The sequence below is a fragment of the Pan troglodytes genome, chromosome 19, assembly GCF_028858775.2.
Source record: "Pan troglodytes isolate AG18354 chromosome 19, NHGRI_mPanTro3-v2.0_pri, whole genome shotgun sequence".
Lineage (NCBI taxonomy): Eukaryota > Metazoa > Chordata > Mammalia > Primates > Hominidae > Pan > Pan troglodytes.
The window spans coordinates 29,291,508-29,312,187 of NC_072417.2; the positions used below are offsets into that span (position 1 = coordinate 29,291,508).

At 48.2% G+C, this 20,680-nt stretch overlaps 1 protein-coding gene across 3 annotated transcripts in view; it reads left to right on the forward strand.

The window, feature by feature from the left end:
- Positions 1-1,112: 1,112 nt before the first annotated feature.
- The window catches only part of PIP4K2B (phosphatidylinositol-5-phosphate 4-kinase type 2 beta), a 35,992-nt gene continuing 16,424 nt past the window's right edge, over positions 1,113-20,680 (forward strand). Inside the window, exons 1-4 of one of the 3 annotated variants that reach the window (XM_009432310.5) lie at positions 1,122-1,465; positions 12,425-12,555; positions 15,873-15,970; positions 18,456-18,552. In XM_009432310.5, coding sequence (XP_009430585.1) covers positions 15,906-15,970; positions 18,456-18,552 — 162 coding nt within the window. In that variant the 5' untranslated portion in view covers positions 1,122-1,465; positions 12,425-12,555; positions 15,873-15,905. Of the gene's footprint in view, positions 1,466-4,986; positions 5,100-12,424; positions 12,556-15,872; positions 15,971-18,455; positions 18,553-20,680 lie in introns of those variants that run through there. The other 2 variants (XM_001172842.8, XM_063798635.1) reach the window with 2 other exon arrangements.

Genomic DNA, 20,680 nt, shown 5'->3' on the forward strand with positions numbered 1-20,680 from the left:
AGCCCTCATTTGACCAGTGAACTCCTAGGCCCTCTTGACCCGCACATTAGCTGGGCGATTTCCTTGTTCTGCTAATTCCTAATTCTGCTTAAAATGTATTTGGATTTCTGTTTTTGAACACTTATGATGCCAGGCACTGTAATGCTTGAAACCCGATCTTTCCCTAGAGAATGTAACATACGTTTTTATTCATTTAATCACTTCATTATGCCGGGGTTAATTATGTTTATTTTATTAATTGGTAATAAAGGCCACATTTATTTTTGTAACTGTTTAAAGAGCGACCACCTGTGGAGTACCGTGTTTACGAATTTCCATACAGAAAGAACAACGTTGACCTGTAATTTGTGTCGAATATATGGAGATCCCTCATCTGAGAATTATGTAACAAAGCGTGGGGCAGTTTACTCAAAGATTTTACGAATTGAGCCAGAGTAAGACGATTAGTGGGATAGGTGTCTGAAGGTGCTGGCGACCTCTGAGCTCTGACCCTTTGCGGGGAGAACAGGCAGCAGGTGGGTGGGCGCGGGGCCCATTCATAAAAACCAGTGTTCCTGGCCTGCTTCTCTCATTGGCCCTGGGGGCAAGGGGCGTGCCCCGCGGGTGGAGCGCGCCCGGGGCCCAGCAGAGTGGGCAGATCCACGCTTAGGTGGAGCGAGGGGGCGTTCCTTGGCTTTCTAGGCTGGACTTTCTCTTCCCCTTGCTGCGTCCCTCCTCTCCCCCGGGGTGGGCATGGTACGTCCCGCCCTCCTCGCATTCCCGTCCCTCCTTCCCTTCCGGAGCGGTGGCGTCGCCGCCATCTTGGCATTCGGGTTGCGGGAAAGAACCAAATCCTGGCGTTGGGGGGCCCGGGCGGGGAGCCCCTCCCGCGGTCCACAGCGACGCCTGCCCAGCCCTCCTCCCCTTCCGGCTCTGGCGCGGGGCCCCGAGGCGTTCGGAGGCCAGGCGGGTTTCTGTCAGGCCCGGGGAGGAGGGGCGGGCGGGGCGGCCGCTGCCTCCCCGGGACGGGCCGTACCACGCGGACGGGGAGGACGGGGCCAGGGGACTGCAGGGCGGCTGCACCGCCAGGGGGCGGGGTGCGGAGCGGGCCGGCGGGCTCCCCGGGGCGGGGCGGGAGGGCGGGGCGTGGGGCGGACGGAACCACCGGGGCGGGGTGGGAGGTAACGGGACGGGCGCGACCATGGCGCGGTAAGGGAGCGGGGGTGGGGATCGGTCCGGGGGAGGCCTGAGGCCACTGGCTTGTGCGCTGTCTCCGCCGCCCCCCTCTTTCGCCGCCGCCGCCGCCGCCGCCGCCGCCGCCCCGGGCATGTCGTCCAACTGCACCAGCACCACGGCGGTGGCGGTGGCGCCGCTCAGCGCCAGCAAGACCAAGACCAAGAAGAAGCATTTCGTGTGCCAGAAAGTGAAGCTATTCCGGGCCAGCGAGCCGATCCTCAGCGTCCTGATGTGGGGGGTGAACCACACGGTAACCAGCTCCTGCGCGCCCCTCTGAGCGCGGCCCCGCGCGCTCCCACGCCCCCTGCAGCCCTGGGCCCTTGCCCCGCAGGCCCTGCCGGTGACGCCTGCCACCCCTCGCCAAGCCACTTGCACGCCCACCCCACCCTTGCACGCCGTTCGGCCCCGTGTGCACTCCCCGCACGCCACGCGAGGCCTGGTGTCTGTGGTCTGCCGTCGCCACCTCCCCTTCCCTCCAGCCCTTCTGGCTTCCTGCGTGTGGCGTGCTCGCTTGGGGCAGCCCATGGAGCGCAAAGGCAAGGCCTGAGTGCAGTGTAGTCGCTTTCATCCCTGCTTCTCCTCCTCCCCCCTCATCCTGTTTGTGAGGGTGTATATTCCCCCTTGTTCCTTACAGCCGGCTGCCAGCTCTGTCAAGTAGCAGTGGTCTGCCCAAATAGTCCTCTCTTTCTGATCGTTTGGTTGTTGTGGCTGCTCAAATTCTCCCATCCTCCAGGCCTCCTTACCTTTGAATGTAGAACTCCACCCTGGGTTTCCTTTTTTTTCCCTCTTGAACAAGATGTATCAACTGGAGAAGCACAGGCTTCCTTGAACCAGACACTTCACCTGGGTCTCTCTGGGTTAGGGAGAAGAAAGAATGGCTATTAACCATTTGAGAGAAGAGGATGCCTGGTTATAAGGAGGGACTATTCATAGTAGAAATAATATGTCTTCCCATAGTTTTTGAAGGTGATCATTTTAAAGATGTTGACTTATCTGTTGTGTGGCTGCAATGTTGTGATGATGCATAGTGATTATGGTCCTAGATAGGAGAGATAGGTCCCCTGGGTCCTTAGGGTGCTTTGAGATTGTTCAACAGCCCCTGCCAGGGAGTTGGATCCTGACAGTTTAAGCTGGAAGACTGTTTATGTGGTGTTTGTTCAGGGTCTTTCTTCTCCCTCTTCCAACCACTTGCTCTTTGCCTTCTGACCATTTCTTTATGAATCCCCACACTAGGAATGAGCAGAGGAAGTAAAAGGACCCGAAACACCAACTTCACTAACTAGAATTTTGGAATAAGGAGGATCAAGCTTGGGTTTCCTGTGGATTTCAGTTCTTTAGGTTCACTTGTGAGTGCTTGAAATTGCTCACAAGACCAAGCGATGACAAAGAGGGCCATCAAGACTTTGCATTGCTTTGGCAGAGGAGCTGAAGGTGCCTTTGGGTGGAGATCGATGAACCGTAATCTGAGCTAGGGTTTTAGATCTTGACCTGTCATTTAGGAAAGTGCATGTGTAAATTGAGGTCTCTGTGGTTTCTTGGTCTTGGGCAGGTTACTGTTTTCACTGTCATCACTGGTGTTAGTGAGGGTCCTGCCAGGATAGCGAGTACCAGTGGTATAATGCCCAGACCTCTAGGAGCTGCTTCGGGCCAACAATCCAGCCCAGTTTGTTACTCGGTCTTCCTGCTGTCCCAGGGGTCATCTGACAACATTTCTAGGGAAACTGGGTGATCAGAATATGAACCCCATGTCCCTTTCTGGAAGTCAATCCTTGATTTTGTTCTGCATCCTGCTTCTCACTCTACCAGGCCTCTCTCTGCTGGTTCTGTTTCTCACAGAAAGCAACCTGTCTGTAGAGAACTGGTAGAGGCCTGAGAGTCAGGAGTATTACAGCTAGCTGCAAGGAACCTTGGGTCCCTTATTTTACACATGAAGAAAAGGAGGCCTCAGGTGGAGGATTAGCTTGCCTGTGGTTACAGCAAGAGATGTCGCTTATTGTCTAGCACCATGGGACTGTATCGGCCAAGGGTGGTGCCTGAGTGGCTGGTCTTGTTTTCTTTGCCTCCTGTTTCTTTTCCTCTCCCTCAGCCAAGTCTCAGGATAGATGGGAAGTATAGTCCGGTTAGAGAAGGTGAATGTATGCTCTGGGTTATACGCCTATGCATGTCAGGTCCTGGGAGTGTGTGTGATGCATGGTGTTCCGATAGGCAGGCATGAGTCTGTCCATATGTGGTTATGAAGTTTCTCAGTAGCTGATGGTTAGGTATCACGAGTCAGGAGTCCTGTGAGTCCTACTCTGTTGGACAAAGTGGTCATCTTTTTTCTTTGCTAACTTTAAGTTGAATGTTTGAGGAGCTAGTTGGAAAGGCATTGACTTTAAGCAAGATCCGTGCCTCTGGACATAATGAACAGGCATCTCATGGGAACTTCCCACCACTGCCCTGGACAGGCTAAGCTTCAGAGGCCAGTTAGTCCTAAGTTTTATTGCTTCATCCTGGTCTGCAGTAAGGTCTGATACTTCAGTGTCCCCATTTGGGAACTGAGACATCTGCCTAGAAGAAGAGTGTAATCTTGCACTCGTCTAAGGGATCAGGACCACATTGCCCTCGGTGGAGTGCTGCACTTTTTTGGAGATTTCCTCCCTTCAAAAAAAGCCTACTTTGTAACATTTTGTCATCTGAGATTTCAGATACCACCTTTTCTTTAGTTTCTCACCTGTTTAGGCATTTAGGCATGCTGGTCTGTGGCTAATGGTGTTTCAGATAGGAAGGATGGATATGTCTTTATCTACAGCAGAAGTTAGTTACCCTTTCATGAGGTGATTAGTTTACTTCTAGGTGGAAAAAGAGAGGACTTTGAACTTGGTGTTGTCACAGGAGCTGCTCTCATGGACAAGAGCCCATGGATTTTGTGGAGGAAGAATGTGTAGGAAACAAGGAGAAAAATCAGAAGACTTTCACCTGTCAGGGAAGAACTAGTGAAGAGCAAAAACCAGTGTTTTAGTGGATGAAATACAGTTCCGAGGTTTTGGAATTAGGGAAGAGATGGCCTCAGAGAGGAGCATGGAGACCATGGGAGGTAGACCTGACTTGATACTTGTTGGCCATTTTAAGAACCAGGTATGTGTGAAGCCTTACCACAGGGATCAGAGGAGCAGGAGCAGTTGATGGTGACTCTGTATTTAACCATTTGAGAAACTGCCAAACTGTTCTCTAAAGTGGCTGTACCATTTTACGTGTCTACCAGCAGTGTATAAGAGTTCCAGTATCTGCATCCTTGTCAACACTTGTTATTGTCTTTTTTAAGTTATTAAAGCCATTCTGTTGGGTGTGAATTCGTATCTCATTGTGATTTTTGTTTGTTTGTTTGTTTTTGTGATGGAGTCTCACTCCGTCACCCAGGCTGGAGTGCAGTGGTGCAATCTCGGCTCACCGCAACCTTCACCTCCCGGGTTCAAGCAATTCTCCTGCTTCAGCCTCCTCAATAGCTGGGATTACAGACACCTGCCACCACACGTGGCTAATTTTTTAATTTTAGTAGAGACGAGGTTTCACCATGTCAGCCAGGCTGGTCTCAAACTCCTGACCTCAGGTGATCCACCTGCCTCGGCCTCCCAAAGTGCTGGGATTACAGGCATGAGCCATCGCACCCGGCCTCATTGTGACTTTGATTGGCATTTCTGTGATAACTAATGATGTTGAGCATTTTTTCATGTACTTACTGGCCATTTGTACATATTCTTTTCTTTTTTTTTTTTTCTTGAGACAGAGTCTTGCTCTGTCGCCCAGGCTGGAGTTTAGTGCCACAATCTCAGTTCACTGTAACCTCCGCCTCCTGGGTTCAAGCGATTGTCCTGCCTCAGCCTCCCAAGTACCTCGGATTACAGGTGCCTACCACCACACCCAGCTAGCTTTTGTATTCTTAGTAGATATGGAGTTTTACCATGTTGTCCAGGCTGATCTCAAACTCCTAACCTCAGGTGATCCACCTGCCTTGGCTTCCCAGAGTGCTGGGATTACAGGCGTGAGCCACTGTGCCTGGCCTGTACATTTTCTTTTTGTTGTTGTTGTAGAGACAGGGTCTCGCTTTGTTGCCGAGGCTGGTCCTGAACTCCTGGCCTCAAGTGGTCCTCCTGCCTTGGCCTCCCAAAGGACTGGGATTGCAGGCATGAGCCACATCCCCAGCCTTCATTGGTATCTTTTCTTTGGAGAATGTCTATTAAATTTTTTGCCCATTTACAAAAATCTTTTTGCCCATTATTAAATTGGGTTATCTTCTTATTATTGAGTTACAAGAATTCTTTTTATATTCTAGATACAGGTCCCTTATCAGATATATGATTTGCAAATATTTTATCCTATTCATTGAGTTGTCTTTTTCATTTTTCTTTTCTTTTTTTTTTTTTTTTTGAGATGGAGTTTTGCTCTGTCGCCCTGGCTGGAGTGCAACGGTGCGATCTTGGCTCACTGCAACCTCTGCCTCCCGGGTTCAAGCGATTCTCCTGCCTCAGCCTCCTGAGTAACTGGGATTACAGGTGCCCGCCACCACACCAGGCTAATTTTTGTATTTTTAGTAGAGACAGGGTTTTGCCATGTTGGCCAGACTGGTCTCGAACTCCTGGCCTCAAGCAATCCCCCCGCCTCGGCCTCCCAAAGTGGTGGGATTACAGGCGTGAGCCACTGCACCTGGCCTGCCTTTTTCATTTTTCTTATGGTATCTTTTGAAGTTCAAGTTTTTAACTTTAATAAAGTCCAGTTTATCTTTTTTGTTGTTGTTGTGTGTGCTTTTGGTGTTATATCTAAGAAGACATTGCCTAACCCAAGGTCATGAAGATTTACTCCTTTGTTTTCTTCTAAAAGTTTTATAGTTCTAGCTCTTTTTTTTTTTTTTTAAATGAATTGGGGTCTCTCTGTATTGCCCAGGTTGTTCTCAAACTTCTGGCCTCAAGCAATCCTCCCAACTAGAGTTTTAGCTCTTTCTTCTTCTTCTTTTTTTTTTTTTAAATTTTATTGTGGTCAGAACATTTAACATAAGATGTACTCTCATGACAAAATTTTAAGTGTACGATTATGTTATTGATGACCATGGGAACAGTGTCATAGTGCAGCTCTCTAGAGCGTATTCATCTCGCTTGAATGAAACTTTATGCCTACCAATTAACTCCCCATTTCCCCCGCCCCCAGCCCCTGGCAACCACCATTCTACTCTTTGTTTCTATGAATTCGACTGTTTTGAAACCTTATATAAGGAGAATCATGCAATACATGTTTTTCTGCGACTAGCTGATCTCACTTAGCGTAAGGTGCTCAAGGTTCATCCATGTTGCACATAGCAGAATTTCCTTCTTTCATTAAGGCTGAATAGTATTCTGTTGTATATGTATACCACATTTTCTTTATCATCTGTTCATGGATTTGTTTTCACACCTTAGCTCTTGTGAATAGTGCTGGAGTATGTATAGTTTTAGTTCTTACATTTATGTCTGTAACCCATTTTGAATTCACTTTTGGGTATGGTGTGAGGGACAGATTTATTCTTTAGTCTGCTCAATTTCTCTCCTACATTCCACCCCAGTTCTGTTCTGTCCATACATTTTCTTTCTTTCTTGTTTTTTTTTTTTTTGTTTGTTTTTTTGAGGCAGGGTCTCGCGCTCTTGCACAGGCTGAAGTGCAGTGGCACAATCACGGCTCAATGAAGCCCCTACCTCCCCACGCTCAGGTGATTCTCCTGCCTTAGCCACCCGAGTAGCTGGGACTACAGGCACATGCCACCACACCCGACTAACACTTGTATTTTTTGAAGAGTCGGGGGTTTGCCATGTTGCCCAGGCTGGTCTCGAAATCCTGGGCTCAAGCGATTTGCCCACCTCGGTCTTCCAAAGTGCTAGGATTACAGGCGTGAGCCACTGACCTCCTTTACCTGTCTTTTTATCTTGCCCTACTGCTTTAAAAATCTTCAGAGGGGCCGGCATGGTGGCTCATGCCTGTAATCCCAGCAGTTAGGGAGGCCAAGGTGGGCGGATCACCTGAGGTCAGGAGTTCAAGACTAGCCTGGCCAACATGGTGAAACCCCGTCTCTACTAAAAATACAAAAATTAGTCGGGCATGGTGGCGCATGCCTGTAATCCCAGCTACTCGGGAGGCTGAGGCAGGAGAATCACTTGAACCTGGGAGATGGCGGTTGCATTGAGCCAAGATGGCGGCATTGCACTCCAGCCTGGGTGACGAGCAAAACTCCATCTCAAAAAAAAAAAAAAGAAAAAATCTTCAGAGAAGGCTGGGAGCAGTGGCTTACGCCTGTGATCCCAGCACTTTGGGAGGCCGAGGCAGGCGGATCACTTGAGGTCAGGAGTTTGACACCAGCCTGGCCAACATGGCGAAACCCTGTCTCTACTAAAAATACAAAAATTTGCCGGGTGTGGTGGCGTGTGCCTGTAGTCCCATCTACCCAAGAGGCTGAGGCAGGAGAATGGCTTGAATCCGGGAGGCAGAGGTTGCAGTGAGCAGAGATCGCGCCATTGCACTCCAGCCTGGGCGACAGAGTGAGACTCCGTTTCAAAAAAAAAAAAAACTTTAGAGAACATTCCTACTCAGGCCTTTGAATGAAGTTTCCTTTAGCAGGCCTTCCCACCTCACAGGGAGCAGTGGGACTCAAACAGCAGGAGAAGGAGAAAGCAAGATATGGAAAGGAGGAGTAAACACCGGTAGATTTATTGGCTCCTGTGGCCCTCTCTTCCTCTCTGGAGTTGCAGTTCTTGCTTTGGACCTCCTCGGTCCTGTGAGTGTATTTCTAGCATGTCATGTTTTCTGATGGTGGCAGGTAACAAGTGATTGCTGGTGGTGGCCAGCCCACTGCTGAACCGACAGCAGAGGACTGGAACATGTCAGGAAACCTGCATGCCTAGTCCAGGCATCCTAGGTAACAATTCTTATGAAGGTTGCACAGGGAAGTGGAGGCTTCTGGACACACAAGTTCACCAGACTAGAACTAGCTGCTGAATTTTCATCTCCATGTTGCATATTGCAGAATTTTCTTCTTTTTTTAAAGGCTGAATAGTATTCTGTTGTATATGTACAACAGAATCATACCTCTCACTTTGAGAGACTGAGGTGGATGGATTGCTTGAGCCCAGGGCTTTGAAACCAGCCTGGGCAACATGGCGAAAACTTGTCTCTACTAGAAATAAAATTAGCTGGGTATGATGGCACACCTGTAGTCCCATCTACTAGGGAGGCTGAGATGGGAGAATCACCTCAGCCCAGGAAGTTGAGGCTGCAGTGAGCTGAGATCATACCACTGCACTCTAGCCTGGCCTATGGAAGTGAGACCCTGTCTCAATCAATCAATCAATCAATCAAGGAATTTTCATCTCCAGTAGATCAGCATAGAGTGAACTCATTGCTTTTTTTTTTTTTTGAGACGGAGTCTGGTTCTGTCACCCAGGCTGGAGCACAGTGGCATGAACTCGGCTCACTGCAAGCTCTGCCTTGTGGGTTCACGCCATTCTCCTGCCTCAGTCTCCCGAGTAGCTGGGACTACAGGTGCCCGCCATCATGCTCCGCTAATTTTTTTTTGTATTTTTTTTTAGTAGAGACGGGGTTTCACTGTGTTAGCCAGGATGGTCTTGATCTCCTGACCTCATGATCCGCCTGCCTCGGCCTCCCAAAGTGCTGGAATTACAGGCGTGAGCCACTGCGCTGGCCAACTCATTGCTCTTAAATTGTTTCTCACTGAGCTTGGTTAGCCCCCTCATTATTTATGCTGATGGCTCATGGAATTAATCATGTGGATATTCCAAAAACCACTTAAGTGACCTGAGATACAACAGACTTACCTTCCTATTAAGTTGTATTTAGCGTGGTATTTGAATGCGTTGGTATTCCACAAGTGCACTCCTCCTGGAGGGGAAAGAGTCTGGCCCAGTGTGCTAGAGATAGAAAAGGAAAGGCATATCTTCCTAAAACATTGCTTTAGGAGCCTCTGTGCTTCAAAACCTTTAGTACTACACTCCCTTTTATCTACCAGATAAAGTTTATTCTTCTCTTCCTGGCATTTAAGACTCTACAGTCTGGTCATAGCTTTAGTAGCTCACCTTAACCTAGCCCATCCTCCAGACCATGAGCCTAATGTCACAGGCACACCAGTCTTGCCATTTTTTTTCTTCATTTATCCCAGTGTTAGCCATCCTTCAGTTCTCAACTCCCTCCTTTTTTCTATCCACACATTCCTCCAAACAACTACTATGTGCCAGTCATTGTGCCGGGGACACACAAATGGGTAAGATAGAGTCTCTTCCTTCAAGGGACTCACAGACTAGTCGAGAAACCAGATATGTAGACAAGTAATTACTTAAGTACATGTAATATTTAGGACATAAAGATGCACAGAGACGGAAGTAGTTAATTCAACCTGGGTGAGACAAAAAAACCTCTCCCAGAGGAAGTGTCATTTAGATGAACATCTTAGCTTTGTCCCTTCTTCTGTTCCTACTGCCTGTTTTATTGTCTGTCACCTGAACTATCATATTGGCCCCATAAATGGTCTTGCTGCTTTTTTTCTTTCCCTTTTCCAATCCTTACTTTATCCCAGAATTACCTTTCTGTATCACTCATCTGATTGTGTGGCTTCCCAGACTTAAACCAGAGAGTGTCCCATTGTCTTTATAGTCAAGTCCAAATTTATCGTATTGTGGACAAACTTAAGTTCAAACCCAGACTCTTGCCCCTTACTACTAGTATGCTTTGTAGCAGTAATTTTTTTTCACTGAGCTTCATTTTCATATCCTGTAAAGTGAGCATCATACTTCCTTGCGGTGGTATTAGGATAGAGACAAGGAAGGGAAAATTCTACCTTAGGCAAGGTAGCCAGCCATAGGGAGGATTACACAGCACAGCATAAAGAGCCCAGGTTTTGGCACCAGACCGGCCTGGGATCAAATCCTGACTGCACATACTGTCCGTGTGACTTTCAGAAAGGTACCCTTTTCTCTGAACTTCTTTTCTTCCAAAGTCAAATTAGTATTACTTTACGTGACTGTTAAGTATTACAAGTGATACCTTAGAATAGAATATATATTATTTATTTGTGATGTATATTGGTATAAAGCACTGGCCACTTACAGGCATTCAATAAATAGAAGCACCTATTCTATTTATTATACAATAATAAATATTAATACGATATTTATACAATATTTATTAATGTGCTAGACTGATGACCTATCTTTCTGTATTACCTCCCTCCACTTATTATTTCCATCCTATGATGCTGCCTTCTGTCCCCGGACCCGTCCCTGCAGACGCACTCACCATTTCTAAAATGGGCAGTGTACTTTCACAACTCAGGCTTGATTCTGACTTCCTATGGCCTGGGATTTCCTTCCTTTCATTTTTGGGAGAACGTCCATCCTAGGCCTTACTCAAGTGTGTTTCTCTGTAGCTTCCTCTAGCAACCATCCCCCTCTCACTTCCATGCAGAATCAATACTTACTTTTTTTTTTGAGACAGAATCTTGTTCTGTCACCCAGGCTGGAGTGCAGGGGCACAATCTCAGCTCACTGCAACCTCTGCCTCCTGGGTTCAAGCAATCCTGCCTCAGCTTCCCGAGTAGCTGGGACTACAGGCACACGCCACCACGACTGGCTAATTTTTGTATTTTTAGTAGAGTTGGGGTTTTGCCATATTGGCCAGTCTGGGCTTGAACTCCTGGTCTCAAGTGATCCGCCTGCCATGGCCCCCCAAAGTGCTGGAATTATAGGCATGAGCCACCACGCCCAGCTCTGGAGATGTCTTTTTGGTTTTGTATCCCCAGCCCCTAGCATATAGTAAGGCCCTTGATACACTGAGTAGAAGTAAATTGAATAGAAATTTGGCAGTCTGGCTGGGCGCGGTGGCTCACGCCTGTAATCCTAGCACTTTGGGAGGCCGAGGCAGGTGGATCTCCTCAGGTTGGGAGTTCGAGACCAGCCTGGCCAACATGGAGAAACCCCATCTCTACTAAAAATACAAAATTAGCTGGGCATGGTGGTGCATGCCTATAATCCGAGCTACTCAGGAGGCTGAGGCAGGAGAATTACTTGAACCTGGGAGGCGGAAGTTGCGGTGAGCACGCCATTGCACTCCAGCCTGGGAAACCAGAGCAAAGCTCTATCTCAAAAAAAAAAAAAAAAAAAAAATTGGCAGTCTGAGCCAGATTAGGAAAGGCCTTGAATGCCAGGCTAAGCAGTTAAAACTTTACCCTGAGGTTGAGAGGAGCAGCCATGGAAGATTTCTAAGCAGGAGTGTAGCATGATCTTGTAGATTCTCCTAATGTCAAGTGCTCTTGGTGCAATACCAGGAGAGGCATTAGGTGCCTTGTTTCTGGCCTGATGTATGAGGACTGGGAGCCTGACCCTCTGGCCATGCTAGCCTCATCCTTCCCTGAGCCTCTCTGTTCTTGATGTCTGTATCCCTGGATTCTCACTTAATTGCATACTGCTTTGACTTTGAGTGTGTCAGGGTTTTTTTTCATCTCCCTGATGAGATTATAAGCCTCCTGTTTCTTTTGCGTGTACAACACTTTCTCCCCTTGTGTTCTCCTCCTCCCACACACCTACCTAACAGAATGAAGCACGTAGTAGATATTTCAATAGGAACAGTTCAATTGAAATGGAATAGAACTCTCTGGGATATAAAATTTCACACAACTAAAAAAATAATAATAATATGGCTAATCCCTACAGTGAATCATCTACATGTGGCCTAGTAGAAATGAAGGGTAAGTCTCCCCTAGTTGAGATATGGATTGTTCACCAATGTTAGCTGAGTTAAAAATTTCCTAGGCTGGGCCAGGTGCGGTAGCTCACATCTGTAATCCCAGCATTTTGGGAGGCTGAGGCAGGCAGATCACGAGGTCAGGAGTTCGAGACCAGCCTGACCAACATGGTGAAACCCCATCTTTACTAAAAATACAAAAATTAGCAGGGCATGGTGACATGCGCCTGTAATCCCAGCTACTCAGGAGACTGAGGCAGGAGAATCGCTTGAACCCAGGAGGCAGAGGTTGCAGTGAGCGGAGATTCTGCCACTGCACTCCAGCCTGGGCAACAGAGCAAGACTCGATCTCCTGACCTCGTGATCCGTCCCCCTCGGCCTCCCAAAGTGTTGGGATTATAGGCGTGAGCCACTGCGCCCAGCCGAGCCCTGAACTCTTTGTCTCTGTTTTCCCTTTAAGTCTCGGAGCCAGGCTTGATATGCCAGGAAAAAGGAAATGGGACAGCCACCACGAATTGTTTCTGTTGGCAGAAAAACAAAGAAGTGGAATGGTTTCCTCTGTAGGCACAGATTTGACAGTCACATTCTCTTGTGAGCACCCCCTGGAATAGGAACTGGCATGACTCTTCTGGGGTTTTTTTTGGCTATTGGGAGGGTTTAGCCAATGAAGGGTATCACAGAGCTTGATGCTGGGAATTTAAAAATCAACTTTATTGAGGAATAATTTATGTATAATAAGTGTGCGTATTTTAAGTATACAATTTGATGAATTTCAGCAAATGTATTTGCTCAAGTAACCATCACCCCAAACAACATATAAAACATTTCTGTCACTGTAGAATCACACTTCTCATGTCCCTTTACACTCAGCACCCCCCGCCCCCTGGCTAGGCAACTCATCTCATTTCTCTCATTATAGATGCCTGTCGTAGAATTTCATATAAATGGAATTATACAGGATACACTCTTGTGTCTATGCCAGTTTTTGCCAGCAGTTTACCTAGTGTCTGCTCCACTGCCAACTTATAAACTACCCTGCCCCCAGCATCCCTCTCGAAGCACATGCATTCCTATGGCTTCCTTCATTTCTCCATGAGTAAATTGGGTTTTTTCCCAACTCTAGGAAGATATGGTTCCCCAGCCCAGTTACTGCATTAACTTGAACTTCCTCCATTCTCTGACATTTCTAAATAAAAAAGGTTTGGAACATAAAAGGAGTAGCAAATTAAATGCCATTTCCCCCATTTATGCTCCTGGAGGAGTTCTAATGACTCTAGGTTATCCCCTCACTGCCACCTGGGGCCTCATTGAGATAACAGGATTTGCAAGGAAAGTGGGAGACACAAGGCTGTGCCCCCTCCCCCCAGTCCATTAAGTCAGGACTAAGGTTTCCTCTGTAAATCCTGAATGCATTAGTGGCAACTGGGTTGAGGGTCAAATGTCAAATACTCTGCTGTGATGGGAGAGGACATCTGTGGTTAATTAGACCACTAACTGGCTAAACTCGAGGTGGGGAAGGGCAGGATCTGCCCTCATCTCTGCACCAATGGAAAGCTAGCTCTCTGTCCAGGATCCAGCTCCCTGAAGGGATGAAAGACAGAAGGTTTGTTTGCAGTAGAGGCAAGGCATCCTGCCCCATCTCCCCTAGTTTAGTGTATGGCAGGACTTGACATCAGGAACTGGCCCTGCTTTATTTTATTTTCTTTTTTGAGACAAGATCTCACTCTTGCCCAGGCTAGAGCGCAGTGCAGTGGCGCAATCATAGCTCACTGTAACCTCAAACTCCTGGCCTCAAGCAATCCTCCCACCTCAGCCTCCTGAGTAGCTAGGATGATAGGTGTACACGACTATGCCTGGCTAATGTGTTTAATTTTTTTTTTTTTTTTTTTTGAGACAGAGTCTCACTCTTGTTGCCCAGGCAGTGGCGCGATCTCGGCCCACTGTACCTTATGCCTCCTGGGTTCAAACGATTCTCCTGCCTCAGCCTCCCGAGTAGCTGGAATTACAGGTGGCTTCCACCACACCCAGCTAATTTTTTTGTATTTTTAGTAGAGATAGGGTTTCACCATATTGGCCAGGCTGGTCTTGAACTCCTTACCTCAGGTGATCTGCCTGCCTCAGCTTCACATTTAATTATTTTTTTTAGAGATAGGGTCTTGCTCTGTTGCCCAGGGTGGTATAGAACTCCTGGCCTCAAGTGATCCTCCTGCCTTGGCCTTCCAAAGTACTGGGATTACAGGCATGAGCCACTGTGCCAGGCCTGGCCCTGCTTTTATCAGGAGGGTCCAAGTGGGACAGTGGCCAGACATTTACTACTGCTCACTTTAACCTATTACACCCGGGCGCAGTGGCTCACGCCTGTAATCCCAGCACTTTGGGAGGCCGAGGTGGGTGGATCACAAGCTCAGGAGATCGAGACTATCCAGGCTAACATGGTGAAACCCCGTCTCTACTAAAAATACAAAAAATTAGCCAGGTGTGGTGTCGGGCACCTGTAGTCCCAGCTACTCTGGAGGCTGAGGCAGGAGAATGGTGTGAACCCAGGAGGCGGAGTTTGCAGTGAGCCGAGATCGCACCACTGCACTCCAGCCTGGGCGACACAGTGAGACTCTGTCTATAAATAAATAAATAAATAAATAAATAAATAAATTTAATCTATTACCTTGGGGATACGAGTTACAAGTCCACACAAACCCATCCAGCTTTTTTTCTTCCTTGAGCTAATTTCTTGAGTGACCCACAATTTGTATGAAGATATTCAAAGGCCTTAATTAATACCCACTTAGGTTGGGAGACATTTATCTATTGATCATTTATTATTGCATATGACAAATATTTATTGAGTATCTGCCATATATGCTAGTAATGGTGCCAAGCACTGTGGTGCCCCAAAGATTAGTAGGATGCTCTTTGCTTAGAAATATAATTAAAGCCGAGCATGGTGGCTCACGCCTGTAATCCCAACACTTTGGGAGGCCAGGGCAGGTGGATCACCTGAGGTCAAGAGTTCAAGACCAGCCTGACCAACATGATGAAACCCTGTCTCTACTAAAAATACAAAAAAAAATTAGCTGGACATGGTGGTGCATGCCTGTAATCCCAGCTACTTGGGAGGCTGAGGCAGGAGAATCGCTTGAGCCCAGGAGGTGGAGATTGCAGTGAGCTGAGATCATGCCATTGCACTCCAGCCTGGGCAACAACAGCAAAACTCCGTCTCAAAGAAAAAGAAAAAGAAATATAAATAATATAGTATTGCCTAGCTTAACTCTAGCAGGTGAGGTTTATAGGCATTAACTACAATATGAGAGACTGTGAGATGGCCAGAAGACAGATACAAAGAAAACTTCAGGAATTCCAAGATGGGAAAGGGTACTGATGGTCTAGAGAATCTTGGAAAACTTCATGGAGGAGGTGCCTTTTGAGCTGGTCCTTATCAGGTGGAGAGTTTCAATAGGTAAAATAGGACAAGGTTGGGAACTTACTTGAAGAGAAGAACAGAAATAAAGACAGGGAGGGGCCAGGTGTGGTGGCTGACACCTGTAATCCCAATAATTTGGGAGGCCAAGTCCGGAGGATTGCTTGAGCTCAGGACAGTGAGACCTTGTCTCTACACAATACAAAAAAATTAGCTGGGCGTGGTGATGTGGACCTGTAGTCCCAGCTACTTGAGGGGCTGGTGTGGGCAGATTGCTTGAGTCCAGGAGGTGAAGGCCGCAATGAGCCATTGTCATGCCACTGCACTTCAGCCTGGGTGACAGAGTGAGACCCTGTCTCAAAAAAAACAAAAAAAGACAGAGAGGGAAACTTGGACATGCTTTTAGCAAGATTGTGGCATCCACATTGTAGCTTAGTGTCTCTGAGGCAGGTGGCCTCCTGGCTGAGAGCCTTACGTTCTCCTTGCTTTTCAGATCAATGAGCTGAGCAATGTCCCTGTTCCTGTCATGCTAATGCCAGATGACTTCAAAGCCTACAGCAAGATCAAGGTGGACAATCATCTCTTCAATAAGTAAGTTGTCTACTGAGTGGACTCAGGTTTTGTGGGCAGTCCTTTCCCTCAAGTCAGAGGCTTCTGAAGCCTCATGCATGGCGGGAGCCAAGGCAGCACCTGGCAGGGTGTGACAGCAGCACCTGGATCTCAGAGCTGACAAACTGGCTAGGAAAATGCATTCGTTATGTGCCTCTCATCCTAGTATTGTCGTCTCACTCTTTTATCAGCCTACCTCCGGTGGCCCTTGGGGCATGTGGCTGGGCCCAGGGTGATTCATCTAGAGCCAGCTCAGGTGGCAGTGAGCTGCTCTGGAGCTGAGGTATTCAGTGTGAGGCTGTAGCAGTGGCCCCATCTTGGTCTTAGTCTGAGGCAGGAGGTTGCCAGGCATGTTCTTGGTCTGGGATGCCTCCAGGCTCTTTTCTGTCTGGCTGGTATATGAGCAACAGGCGGAGCATGGGGCTCGAGGGCACTATCCAGAGTAGCACTTCCCATTTTTGTCTGCTGTCGCTTCTTGGATTAGCACCAGTGTCTGAAGGTTGTCTCAGATATTGTTGGAAACACTAGCGGCCGCCACACCTGGCACAGTTTTGGGCCTGCTTTAAGCCCTTTGGGGCCTGGATTTTCCATCCCTCTGTGGACCACCCCAGGACTATTTGCTGCTTACACTTTCTCCTTTCTGCATGTGAATCCTGGTTCTATTCTTCATTGTCTCACAGTCCCCACCACCTCACTAGCTGGGTTCTGTCACCCCACCATTCCCAGACTGTTAGTCCAGAGGAGAAGATTGACTTGAGAACATCCCTTAGTGACCTCCCTCTGCCATAGTAAGTAATACCATCTTGTCCTAGAAGCCGTCTGTCTCCATAGCTGCCACCTGTTAAGTGGCCACCTAAGGAGGGAGAGGCAGCCCTCAACTCAGAGACCAGAAAGAAGGTTGTTCTGACCCAGAAGAAAGAAGGTTGTTCTGACTCAGAGGTCCGGGTTCTCGAAGTGGGCATTGCACCACTACCCCCTTCAGGGTCCATGGCCTCTGGTGAGGTGCTACCTCCTTGATATCTTAGCCTAAAGCAGAGAACCCAATCTCTTATTTTCTTCTATCTTTATTCCTTTTGTCCTTCCAACAACTGTGTATGTGTTTTTGTTGTTGTTGGTGGTGTTGTTTTGAGACAGAGTTTCACTCTTGTTGCCCAGGCTGTAGTGCAGTGGCGCGATCTTGGCTCACTGCAACCTCTGCCTCCCGGGTTCAAGTGATTCTGCTGCCTCAGGCTCCCGAGTAGCTGGGATTACAGGCACTCACCACCACGCCCGGCTAATTTTTTTGTATTTTTAGTAGAGATGGGGTTTCACCATGTTGGCCAGGCTGGTCTCGAACTCCTGACCTCAGTCAGGGTGATCCACCTGCCTCGGCCTCCCAAAGTACTGGGATTACAGGCAGGAGCCACCGTGCCCAGCCCTGTATGTGCTATTTATTAGATTCTAGTACTGTTTACTAGAAGACGGGGTAGATAAGGCAGATAGGCCACTTCCTTTCCAAGAAGACATTCCTTTTGATTTCCTTAAAGCCTGTCATCCTGGAGTAGTCACTGGGACATATTTCTGAAAGGGGGTCCCTAAACAGGATAGCTGTTGTAAAGATGGAGGATTGGTAAGAGTCATCATTTCAAGGTGATTCTCTTTCCTCCTGGGAGTCTGTATTGATGAGGGAGTGGGAGGGTGGAGATTGGTGCCAGCAGCCAGCAGACAGGGCTCTGTGGTCCCACTCAGTTGACTGAAGACCTGTTTAACTCAGGCACTCTTTTCCTACGTCCCAGTGGAAGCCCAGGGCAGGGCTTCCTGTAAGTGACCATCTTCAGGGTGCTTACACAGGAATATGGCCAGAGGAGAGGGGCCCTCTGATGAGAGAGGTTTTTCCTTGTAGCATTCAGGCTGATTTCACCTCACAGCAGATGTTCACATGCAGCTTCCCACTGTAGTAAGCACAGTGCTTGTGAGGTGGAGCCTGCACTCAGGCTTATGGCCCAGCGGGTGAGAGTTTTTTTCTTTAATGTATGTTTTATTGAAGGGCAGCACACACATAGAAAATCGCACAAGTCCCAGCTATACTGCTGGATTACTTTTACAAAGTGAATACAAGATGTAAAGTTTTTAAACTTTTACATGCTCAGAATCACCTGGAGTGTTTGTTTTTCGACTCAACTCCAGAATTCCTAAGAGCCTAGAAACCTACATGTTAAGTATGGCAGATGTTCAGATCCAGGCAATCTGTGGACCACACTTTGAAGCGTTCCGAAGTCAGAATATAGATGAGGCTGGGTGTCGTGGCTCATGCCCGTAATCCCAGCACTTTGGGAGGCTGAGGTGGGAGGATTGCTTGAAGCCAGGAGTTCAAGACCAGTCTGGGCAACATAGCAAGACTCTGTCTCTATTACAAAAAAAAATAATAATAATAGAATTAAGATGAGCAAGGGGCAGTTCACAAAGACATATCTCTGCTTTTCCCTAGGGAGAACCTGCCCAGCCGCTTTAAGTTTAAGGAGTATTGCCCCATGGTGTTCCGAAACCTTCGGGAGAGATTTGGAATTGATGATCAGGATTACCAGGTATGGAGGCTCCTGGCAACATCAGTGGATTAGGGAATGGAATGGGGTCAGGAAGCCACAGGACAGGTAGAGAATCAAAACGTGTTGGCTGTTTTTGTGCTGTGTCTCCCTGTCATGCCTTGCTCCAGCCCAGGCGGTCTCTCCCCCAGCACTGGGGGCCCCTTGCAGGGCGAGGGCCTTAGAAATGCTTCTGAGGATGCTGCACACACTCAGGTTCCTCTCCCTCAGAGGGAGGGCAGCAGGAGGGAGAGGGGTCTGCGGAAGCACCTTTATTTTAGTCTGACATTCCCAGTCTAGGCTGAAGAACCCTTCTCATTCGTAGTTTGACTTCAAAGAGAACTGGGTGGGGAATGGTGGCTTATGCCTGTAATCCCAGCACTTTGGGAGGCCAAGGCAGGTAGGTCACCTGAGGTCAGGAGTTCGAGACCAGCCTGGCCAACATGGTGAAACCCTGTCTCTACTAAAAAATACAAAATTAGATGGGCATGGTGATGTGCGCCTATAATCCCAGCTACTCTGGAGGCTGAGGCAGGAGAATCGCTTGAACCTGGGAGGCGGAGGTTGCAGCGAGCTGAGATCATGCCATTGCACTCCAGCCTGGGCGACAAGAGTGAAACTCAGTCTCAAAAAAAAAAAAAAGAGAGAGAGAATTGTTGTTAGCGAGAGATGAGGCCTCTTAAAGCAGATGAAATAGATTAGAAAAGGAAGACTTCAAGGGTAGTGTAACCTCTTCCCAGGTATGAGTGTCACCTCCTAAACTTGTGCCCTATCCTGGTGGTGGGAGTGGGGAGTTGGTCTGCCAGGGCAACTGCCCCCTTCAGGGGGTGACAGTGTTGTAGAGGCCATTGGCCTGTTGGGAGGAATCAATCCCAGTGTCAGGGACATTAGAATCTGACTCAGTCCATGGTTTCTGTCACTTCTCCTCTTAGCACATCTCCTTGGATCTTCTTCCTTGGCAGACAGCCTTGTGGTGAAGGTGGGCGAATTTTCCACTTCACCTTTACAGCTGTAAGAAATATAGCTGACTTTTTTTTTTTTTTTTTTTGAGATGGAGTTTCACTCCTGTCGTCCAGGCTGGAATGCAATGGCGCGATCTCGGCTCACTGCAACCTTTGCCTCCCAGGTTCAAGTGATTCTCCTGCCTCAGCCTCCCGAGTAGCGGGATTACAGGCGCCCACCACCACACCCAGCTAATTTTTTGCAGTTCTTTTTTTTTAGTAGAGACAGGGTTTCACTATGTTGGCCACGCTGGTCTCCAACTCCTGACCTTGTGATCTGCCTGCCTCGGCCTCCCAAAGTGCTGGGATTACAGGCGTGAGCCACCGCACCTGGCCTGAAATATAGCTGACTTTCATTCATCTGTGGAGAAAACTTTTCCCCATAGCACAGTGAAACTTAGTGTATAGCACAGTGAAACCTAGAATGGATGCCCAAATCTTTTCTAACACTGTAGTTCCTCCCACCCCACCCCTTTGATAGAGTAGTTCACAGAAGCAGAATGGGCCTTGGGTTGGAGTCTCCTCCCCTCTCTCCTCCTCTCTGGAGGGCTTGCATGCAAAGAAAAGTATCTCGAAGAAGAGGGTGAGGGTTTGTGAGAGGAGGAGGAGATGCCTTGGGCTTGAATGCCCAGGAGTGCCTACACCTAAGAGGTACTGGGAGGTTCCTCCAGCCTGCTGTTAGGATTGAACCCTGAACTCAATCATGACTTGACTGGGGCTGGAGGTTTTCTGGAAACTTCTTGCCACTGTTGCAACCCCAAGTTGCTCAGACAGATTCCCTCCATTGTTCCTTGGTGAGGGGTTGCAAGTGAGGGGTTCCTTTCCCTCCCCTGGGCTGTCTAACCACATCCTCTCAGTGTCTGCATTTTGCCCCTAGTAGCCTTGTGGACGCATGCCGGTGCTCAAGACTGAAATGAGGGCAGGGAGGATGGTGCTCAGGGAGGGGACCCTATATTCTTGGACCACCAGCCACTTAGAGAGTCAGGGGATGCTGCCTCTACCTCCCAACTAGGCTTGCAGCCTGTAAGTCTTATGGTAGAAAGGCCAGGCTGGGGGGAAGAGGTGCTCAGTCACAGAGTCTACTCAACCTTTCTGTAACAGGAACAGCCTGTTTTTTGGGGTGCTACTTT